The following is a 9,865-nucleotide window of genomic DNA, read 5'->3' as shown; positions in this document are numbered from 1 at the left end:
CGCGAGAGACATGGTTGTGCTTTCGTGAGAGTCACAGCCGTGCCTCCTTGGAAACAAAAAAACGCGTTTCCCCTTCCGCGAGAGTCACGGTTTTGCTTCCGCGAGAGGCACAGTTGTGATTTCGTGAGAGGCACGGGCGTGCCTCTTTCGGAAAGGGAAAAACCGTGCTCCCGGTTCAATTATATCGTCCGTTTTTTCGTAAAAAAAAGTTCGTCAAAACCTATCAACATGGGATCTAGTTTGAAGATCTTGACGCGAGGAATCCAACGGTGAAAGCGGTTCGAGATTTGAACGCACGGTTTAAGAGATAAAATATTTTGAATAAACGGATCTACGAAAAAAGAGAAAACTCCCAGGTTGCGACAAGTGGCGCGCGCCACTTATCGCAACTTGGGGAGGTTGGAGTGATCTTTGCAACGAGTACTCCTCAACTAGTGATTTCGATTTTCTTTGTTTTGTTCTTGGGCGTGGGAAAACCAGGCAAAAGAGATATGGGCATTTTACTTGAACTGCAATATATACATTGCATGTGTGTACAGTACACATGCGCGTGCCTTGCTTGTGAACACCTCACGAAAGAAACAGAGATACACTGATATCCATTCGTACAATGGCTCACACAGAAAATAACAAGATCAAAATGGAAAATATAAAAGGTGCTAAATAGCAGAATTAAATGTAAGACTAAAATTTAAAAGGTATTCCCTCTGTCCCATAATATAAGCGTCATATTATGGGACGGAGGGAGTACAACACTGCTCATGTGTTGGGCAGTGCATTAGAGCATCTCCAGCCATCCCTCCCCCCCCCCCCCCCCCTCCCGTCCTAGGAGGCTTAAAAATCGCCGCCTGGAGGCGAGCCGGCGCTAAAATCGGCTCTGGGGGCGATTGGGTTCCCACCCGTTGCCTCAGGAGCAGATATCTGCCTATTTTTGGCGTAAATGTGCCCGCTTTTCGGCCCACTTTCGACGAGAAATTGGTCCGATATCGGCGCAAATCGGCCCATATTCGCCGTGGTTTAACGCAAATTCAACAAAAGTATATTTTTTATCACATAGTTCATCACAGAAAATCAATAGAAATCAACTAGTTCAACAAATAGTTCAACAACAAATAGTTCAATACAAATTATATAGTTCAACAACAAATAGTTCAATACAAATTATATAGTTCAACAACAAATAGTTCAATACAAATTATATAGTTCAACAAATAAAAACTCATATTTCATCACACGTCGAGTTAGGCGTTGCCCTTCAGCCTCCATAGGCGCTCCACCAGATCCTGCTGCAGTTGTTGATGCACCTGTGGGTCTCGGATCTCGTGACTCATATTGAGGAAGGCAGTCCAGGTTGCCGCTAGCTGGTGACCAACTCGCGCAAGAGGACCCTGCTTGTAATATGGTTCAGTGTCAAACACTGGCTCTTCCTGCTCGCTCTCAATGATCATGTTGTGCAAGATGACACAACAAGTTATGACCTCCCACATTTGATCTTTCGACCAGGTTTGAGCAGTGTATCGGACAACAGCAAATCGAGATTGGAGCACACCATATGCCCGCTTCCTTCCTGCAAGCCTCCTGAACCTTCGCAAAGTGACACTTCTTTTCTCCTCGCACAGGGTTTGAGATAGTATTCACAAATGTAGACCATCTCGGGTAGATGCCATAAGCTAGGTAGTACCCCTTGTTGTAGTGCCGCCCATTGACCTCAAAGTTCACCGGAGGAGAATGACCTTCAACAAGCTTGGCAAATACAGGGGGGCACTGCAACACATAGATGTCATTATGAGTTCCTGGCATACCAAAGAAGGAGTGCCAAATCCAGAGGTCCTGTGTGGCCACTGCCTCAAGTACCCCACTGCAACCGCCTTTGGCGTCTTTGTACATCCCCTGCTAAGAAAATGGACAGTTCTTCCATTTCCAATGCATGCAATCAGTGCTTCCAACCATCCTAGGAAATCCTCTTGCTGCATTCTGTCCTAGGATCCGAGCAGTGTCTTCAGCATTGGTGATCACAAGTATTGCGGTCCAAACACTGCCACCACTGCCATGAAGAACTTGTAGAAACACTCAATGGTCGTGGACTCGACCATGCGCCCATAGTCGTCGAGTGAATCACCGGGAGCTCCGTATGCAAGCATCCTCATAGCTGTCGTGCACTTCTGGATTGAGGTGAATCCCAATTTGCCGGTGCAATCCTTCTTGCACTTGAAGTAGCTGCCGAACTCCCGGATGGAATTCACAATCCTGAGGAAAAGCTTTCGGCTCATCCGATAACGGCGCCGAAATACTTTGTCGCCGTGCAATGGAGCGTCGGTGAAGTAGTCAGAGTAGAGCATGCAATAGCCTTCTAGACGATGTCGGTTCTTTGCTTTCAGCCGCCCCGGCGCCGAGCCACCTCGCCGCCGCTTTTCATTGCCCGCGAGCAAGCCGGCGAGGGCGGCGAGGACCATGAGATGCTCCTCGTCTTGGACGTCGGTATCGGCTTCCTCCTCCAGCAGCGCCGCGAGCGCCTCCTCGTCGTCCGAGTCCATCACCGAGCAGACAAATCGCCGAACACCTGGCGGCGTGGTGGGCGCACAACCGTCGGTATACCACCCCGCGTGGCCGGAGCACCGGAAAACTCGCCCGGAAGAGGTGGTGGAGAGGTTCCCGCGGCAAAACCTTCTCTCTTTTCCAGCGGGGAATGGCCTATCTAGGGGTGCTGGGCGGCGCCGGGATCGACAGGGTGGTGGCCGAGCACGCGGGGATGGGGGTGTATCTGGACGATTGCCTTCCGCTGACAGTGTGGCCCATGCGTGTTTTCCCCTTCCGCTGGAGCCCCCGAGCGCCCCCCCCCCCAGTGCGCTGGGTTCGTCCTGGGATCGCCGGGCCAAAAAACGGGCCGAGCCGGCGGATTTCGGCGTCTTGGGGCCGCGACTGGGGGTTTTTTTCGGCGCCGGCGCGAAAAAAGTTGCCCTAGGAAATTCAAAAAAAAGTTGCCCCGGGGGGCTTGTTGGGGGCACAGCTGGAGATGCTATTAGTCACTAGAACTAGACCAGTAGCACTCCACACATTGCTTTCTTTTTTAGTTGTATGCTGTTCTTTTTTTAGCTACAAGATGTTTTCTTGTGACAAACAAGGGACATCACAGGTTGTTGTTATATTAAAAATAAAAACCAAACGTGTATGTTGTGTGCATGAGTAAAAAATGTTAGTAAATTAAAAATTCATGATTTTTTAAAATATTAAAATAAAAATATTCATAAAGTTATTTTTTGTGAAACTTTAAAAATGTCAGTGGAACTAAAACAAGCTCGCAAATTTAATGTTCACCATGAATTTAAAATGCTCATCACACACTTATTTTTTTACATTATTTGGAAAAAAATATCCACGGGGTATTTAGACAATGTTCTTCTTGCGAAAATGGTCAAGATTGTGTTATCATCTATTTAAAAATGCCCATCATGCATAAAAGACAGTTTAGCATTATTCAAAATTATATTCATCCTGTATTTTAAAAATATTTACTTGTATTTTTAAAATGTTAACCATGTATTTTAGTATTGGTTGTGCATTCAAAATATGTTCAATGCTATTTAAAAAGTTTATCACGTATGTAAAAATGTTCAAATTGGCCGCATTTGAAGTTGTAGTCGCGTTGTTCATGCAACTAGGTCGGGTCGGGGGCAAGCTACATGTCAGGGGCGAACATCTAGCTGGGTTTGGTCTGGGCAAGTTGCGTGTGAGGGTGGATATGCAACAAGTTCAGGTCAGGGTAAGTTTCGTGTCAAAGATGGACATACAACTAGCTCGTGTGTGGCCTAGTTGCGTCTCGAGGATGGACAGGCAACTGGATTAGGTCTGGTGAAAGTTGTGTGGCGAGGATGAGCATGCAACTGGATCAAATCTGGTGGAAGTTGTGTGACGAGGCTGTGCATGCAACTGGATCGGTGTGAAGTTGTGTATCAAGGTTTTGTCATGCAATAGATCTAGTCGAGGCAAGTTGCATGTGAAGGTAGACATGCAACCGGGTCGGTGGAGTTGCATGCCAAGATTTCACATGCAACTGGGTGAGTCACGGGTCGAGGGTGGACAACTAGGTCGAGCTCTAGGGAGGGACGCAAGTTTCGTGTTGAGGATGGACATGCAAGTGAGGTCAGGGTCGAGACAAGCTATGTGTCAATGATGGACATGCAACCGGATCGGGGTGGAGTTGTGTGTCCAAGTTTAATAAGTGTCATGATTTTAGTTTAAATTGGAGTAGCTAGTAAAATTTGCTGTGAAGTGTTGACCGAACTTAAAAATATTTGACATTTTAAGAAAACACACCTTATATTTTTTAAACGAAGGGAGTAATATATATTCAAGTACGCATGCATAATGTTGTTGTGCTGACACCTCACGGGCTGCTCTGCATATGACATCCAGCCAGCTCGGAATATCGGCAGGAATATAGTATTAGTTGCAGGTACATAGGGCACGTGATGGATCGGTTTGTACATTTGTCAGACCTCATCCTACCAACCTGCAGTTGAGTAGCACTATGGTCTACATCATATCGTATATATTAACCGGACGCACAAGCAAGGAAATAACTCGTACGTGCACATATCGTGCACCTACATAGCTTTTCAGGATCTTTGTATGTTCTTTGCTGCTAGGAGTAGGGAGGGGAACTTTTGGTCTATGGGGACATATGCACCCTATATGGATTTTTTTTTAGTAATTCAATAAAAAGTCAAAAATTCCTGAAAATATTTTTGAAATAAACTTGACCTTCTATTGTACTCGTGAGAAATAAAATCCACAAAAAAAATATCCTTTTGACTTCTTTTTAAAAAAGATAATTTTTTTGGCTAAAATAGTGTGAATAGTGACCTATAATAGCAAATAAATTTTGTCTTTTTTGCTGTGAGGTCAACTTTTGCTTTTTTTCGTCGACATTTATATATCAGTGCAAAAGTAAGTCAAGTGTTTTGTCAAAATAGTTCTTACCTATTTTAACTTTTTATTAAAATATTAAAAAAAATCCCCATATAGGGTGCATATACAACCAGGAACCAAAGTGTATTTCCCTAGCTAGTTGCTGCACGGCTGACAAGTCGGGATTTTAGTTGATCTTTGATCTCATGCATGCACTATGAGCATCTACAACCGGCGCCCAAACCCGTCTCAAACGTCCGGGTAGACAGCCCAGTCAGTGACCGATCAAAAACAAAAAGATACAGATGGGCACCTTAAACGGAGCTCGAACGTCTGGACCGACCGACACCTCTCATATCCAGTCCAAATCTTGGATGAATATGGGGCGTCCGGGCGCGACCGGGCATGTTCGCCACGTCGGACCCGGCCCATGCTGGCCCACCCGAGTCCACATATATTCCTTTCCATCCGCTCATTGGATCGAACCCTAGCGACTTCAGTCCACCCTCCTCCGTCACCCAAGCTCCCGTCCGGCGATCTTCGGCCTTCTCCGACATGATGGGTAGCGGATCTGAGTCCTACACCTCCAGATCCGTCGACCCCGAGCTCATCCCACGCGGTCCCGAGAAGGAGATTGCTATCTGGCGAGGGCGGCGTGGCTGGAAGTGTCGGGTGTGCATGGGGGAGGAGGAGAATGGCTGATGTGCCATCGACGAGGGGGCCAGGGGACGACAAGGGCAGGTGTCGCGCAAGTCTGCGCCGACGCAAACCCGACCCAAATTTGGACCGAAAATGAGTCACTTGCGGATGAAAAACGAACGGCCGTCCGTTTGTATCGATGTGTTGGACCGTATTTTCTGTCTGTTTCGACACAAATAGAATGGTCCGCGCGGGTTGCAGTTGCCCTAATGGAGGCGGACAATTATGCACGCAGCATGCGAATTGACTCATCAACTGTAGGAAAATGCAGGATGTTTAATCTCACTCCTCACGCGGTTGTGGTTGTGTATACGGCCGGGCTCACAGGACAGCACTGCACTGCACTGCAGATGGTCGTTGCTGCATGAGAAACGAGACTTTTCAAAAGCGAGAGGATCGCAACAACTTCCTTTGCCGGTACGACGTTCGTACGTGCTCGCATGTGAAACCCTGAACCTTTTACTTACCTCGACGCCGGTGGGTTAGTTACCCGTCTAAAGCCTGAGCCTTTGCCTGGAGAGCAGGTTGGGTACCGATTCAATCCTGACATTAGAACACCACTGGCCGTCATGGCTGTAAGAAAAATCAACCACAGTAGATAGGCCATAGATCGACCAAGAAGACTTTTCAAAAGGTCGATCGGATCTGCAGGATCGTAACAAACTCTTTTGCGCTGTGACGTCGCAGCAACCATCTGAGTGTGAGCTCTGAACACTTGCCTCGAGGGCTGCCGGTTCCTCTGCACTGCATGGAGCTCTGCTAGCTTCAGCAATGAGTACAAGATCTTTACTCCCTCACTGCAGGGCACTGCAGTGGGCTATTTCACATGCACACTCCAACCGAACCGGGTCCCTCTCGACCCCCCTCGTAGAGAGCATCTCTCTCATGCGGCCTGGCTGGTGCAGCACCTGAATGTGGAAAGTTCTTGCTCTTTTTTTTTACGGAACCTCGTCAGAGGGCAGGTGCTCTGGCTTTGCATTATAGAAGAAGAGAGTTGATCCAGTTTATGAGGGAAACTGGATCGAAAACCTAACAGAGTGGCTCAGTTTATGAGGAAAACCAGACCGAAAAACCGCACACGCAACGAACCCTTGCCGACCACACGACCCAAGGCAACATTGCAACAAACACACACACCCGACTCCGGAGCCGCCGCTCCGACATCCCCCGCCCACATGCGAGCCACAACGCCGCGCGGTTCAGGCGCCTCGTAGCCCTTACTACACGAGACGACCGCCCGCAGACCACGAACGTTGTACCAAACATCCGGGGCCGCCGCCCCGACTTCCAGCCAGACCGACCCCACAGATCGCGTTGACCGAGCCGACGAACTGGCCACCCTCGCAGCACCAGGTCGCCGCCCATGCCAAGCAAAGCAGCGGACCTACCCCATAGAACCGCCGTTGCATGACCGTCCGAGGCCGCCGCCTCGGCATACATCCACCGTCCGGAGCCGCCGCTCCGGCATCCACCGTCTCGGCATACCACCAGAAGCACAAAAGCCACAAGCGCCAACCGAACCTCGTCTCCAAAGATGGCGCCTCCAAGAAAGATAAACGACGTCCAAGAAGACGCCGCCGCCATCCGATCCAGCAAACTAAATCTGGGTTTTCACCTGGAAGACGAGGTTCCTTTGGTTGGAGGCGGGTCGGGGCTCCTCGACGACGCCATCAAGATGGAAACGGCGCAACAGAGCGCCGCCGTCGCCGGCACCGATCAAGTCGGGCAGAAACTTTCGTCCAGAGACCCACGACAACCACCATCACCGTACAGCCGCGAGGACAGCCCACCGCGCCGTAGCCCTTGACACATCCAGGGAGCCACCACCCTCACCGGAAGCACCAGCGGCCATGCCACACGACACCGACCCGGAGCCGCCGCCAACAGCCATGTCCACCTCTCCACTGCTCGCACGGCCAGAGCTGGCAGAGCACACACCGCCCCGGAGGCCAGGGACCGCTCCCCACGACCGCCGCAGCACATCCACCTACGCGGCGCCGCCGCGCCGCCATCCAGGAGCTGCAGCACGCCGCCGCCACCGCAGCTCAACCAGCCGGACATGCAGCCGCCGGAGCCACACGCCTGGGCAGCCCCACCGACGGATCCAGCCTCCTAGCGCCAGATCCGCGGCGGCTGGCCCAGCACCGCCCCTCATGACCCATAGGGAGGGAGGAGAGGAGAGAGCGGCGCCGCCACCATGCCCGGGGCCGCCGCCTCGGCTTGCCTGCGCCGGCGAGACGCCGCCGCCGCCGCCAGTCGCCTCGCGTCGTACAGGGCCGCCGCTGAACGCCGAGCGGGCTTTGCCCGTCGGATTCACCTGGCGGCGGCGAGGGGAGCTGGGGTGGAGGTGGGGAAAACGGGGGCGGCGGCGGCTAGGTTTCGCCCGTGCCGCCCCCCTGGGAGCGACGCGAGCGACTGTCGTGGGTACTGTCAATGTGAAAAGTATCCGATCGTATCCATGCATGCAGGCCTAGCTTGCACAATACTACTTCCCGTGTTGTATATGGATGGTGTTTTATATATGCTTCCAGCTGGTAGTTGAGGCAGGTTCATGGTTTTTCTTCAAGAACAAGGCAGGTTCATGCTCACTTGCTCGGTTCCAACGATGGCATGCAAGACTAAAGTCGGATGGAGCCAAAGCCAGTCAAGATCGGTGTGTGAAATGATACTACCTTTTCACATCTTGTATAGTTCACACCATGAGTGAGACAGCTCATAAGCAAATTGCACAAACACATCATGGATATTTAGTGCAGACATCATTTTTTTTCTCATTGAAGAGAGCTTCGCCTCTACATTGTGAGATGCAGGCGCACATAATTTTTCTTTTGCCTCTGTTTCAAAAATAAATAAATAATTGTAATCACTTGCATGTTTAATTTGCGTTACATTTTGCATGGTAAATCGTGAACGCCGTCGGGTACCGATTTTGTTTCTGAAGTTTGGTACATTATATCAAGGGGCCATATGCATGAACACCCATGGACATAAAAGAAAAGAACTTTCATGGGAAAATCTCAGCAAATCAACCAAGCATATATATAATTCTGCTCATAATTAAAGGCAAACAAAAATTCCACCTAGTTCACAAATATATCTTACAGAAACGATTGGAAGACACGAAACAGACGACCGTTGACACACACAAACAAGTAGAAATATGCAGATGAGCGTACGTAGACATATACTACTAACCCACTAACGCTGCGGCATTACGCATGCACCGATCGACCACAAGCTCAGAGAAGTAACTTACATACTTAGGTAGATCACTTACTTAGCTAGCTAGCTAACTACGCACCCCAACCTGGTGCACCATACACAGAAGCTAGATTATCATCGGCGGTGAGGAGTTTGGAGTTGCATGTTGCTAGATAAGGTCTAGATTCTAGACTAGAGGTTGTTTGAGGCGAAGAAGGCTTCGACGTCGGCGCCGGCGTAGAAGCCCCTGCCGCCCTGCTGCGAGACGGCCCCGGGCGCGGCCCTCCTCTTCCTAGGAGGCGCGGGGCAGCCCCCGTCGGCGGCCGCGCGGGCCTTGGAGCCGCTCGGCGTCCTGCACCCGGAGGCCTCCGCCTGCTTGCCGCCGCCACTGTCCGCCTCCTCGCTGCCGCGCCACTGCTCAAGCGGGAGACCCATGCCTGCACCTAAAGATCTCTCTCACACACTCGCTAATTCGAAACGAACAGGCGATGGAAGAACCGAGAGGGTCTGGGTGGGGAGACGGCGGAGAGAGCTAGCTGGTACGTCTGGGTGGTGGTGCAGTTAAGGGGTTTATATAGATGGAGGGCGTACGTGGGAGGTGGGCGGCGAGGTGCAGCGGGTGTACGGACGCTCTGATGGATGCATCGCTATCACCCCGATTCTGACTTCTGAGCCGGGGATCGAATCGGATCGTGGCGTGATGGCAGGGCAGGGCGGTGCCATGCCATCCATGGATACGATCAATGATCAGCGTAACGTGCTCCATTGCTTTATTTTGTCCGGAGGCGCGTGCACGGGATGCATGCTTGCTGCATGACTTCTCCTCGACCGCCATATGCGACCTGGAGACCTGCTACCGTGCTGCGTAGGGTTTCTCTCCGCTAGCCTCTACTTTTTCCAGAAACTAACTCGTTAATTCCAGTAGCTAACTAAATACACGCTGCGTTGCTACCGATTAACAATTTATGTTAGCCAATACTGTACACGTCATATGAGAGCAGTTTTAACACGGTCCCTCTTACCTCCTCTGTTCACATGAGAGGTAAGAGTACAAAAT

General features: G+C 50.5%; 1 protein-coding gene across 1 annotated transcript; it reads right to left on the bottom strand.

Annotated features, from left to right (window-relative positions):
- Positions 1-8,720: 8,720 nt before the first annotated feature.
- Positions 8,721-9,322, bottom strand: LOC109766264 (uncharacterized). The gene has a single exon (XM_020325033.4). The coding sequence runs from the start codon at positions 9,241-9,243 to the stop codon at positions 9,001-9,003; it is 243 nt and encodes an 80-aa protein (XP_020180622.1). The 5' UTR covers positions 9,244-9,322; the 3' UTR covers positions 8,721-9,000.
- Between the last annotated feature and the right edge of the window lie 543 nt (positions 9,323-9,865).

Source organism: Aegilops tauschii, chromosome 7, assembly GCF_002575655.3.
Source record: "Aegilops tauschii subsp. strangulata cultivar AL8/78 chromosome 7, Aet v6.0, whole genome shotgun sequence".
In the NCBI taxonomy this organism is placed as follows: Eukaryota; Viridiplantae; Streptophyta; class Magnoliopsida; order Poales; family Poaceae; genus Aegilops; species Aegilops tauschii.
This window is presented reverse-complemented; position numbering and strand designations above follow the sequence as displayed.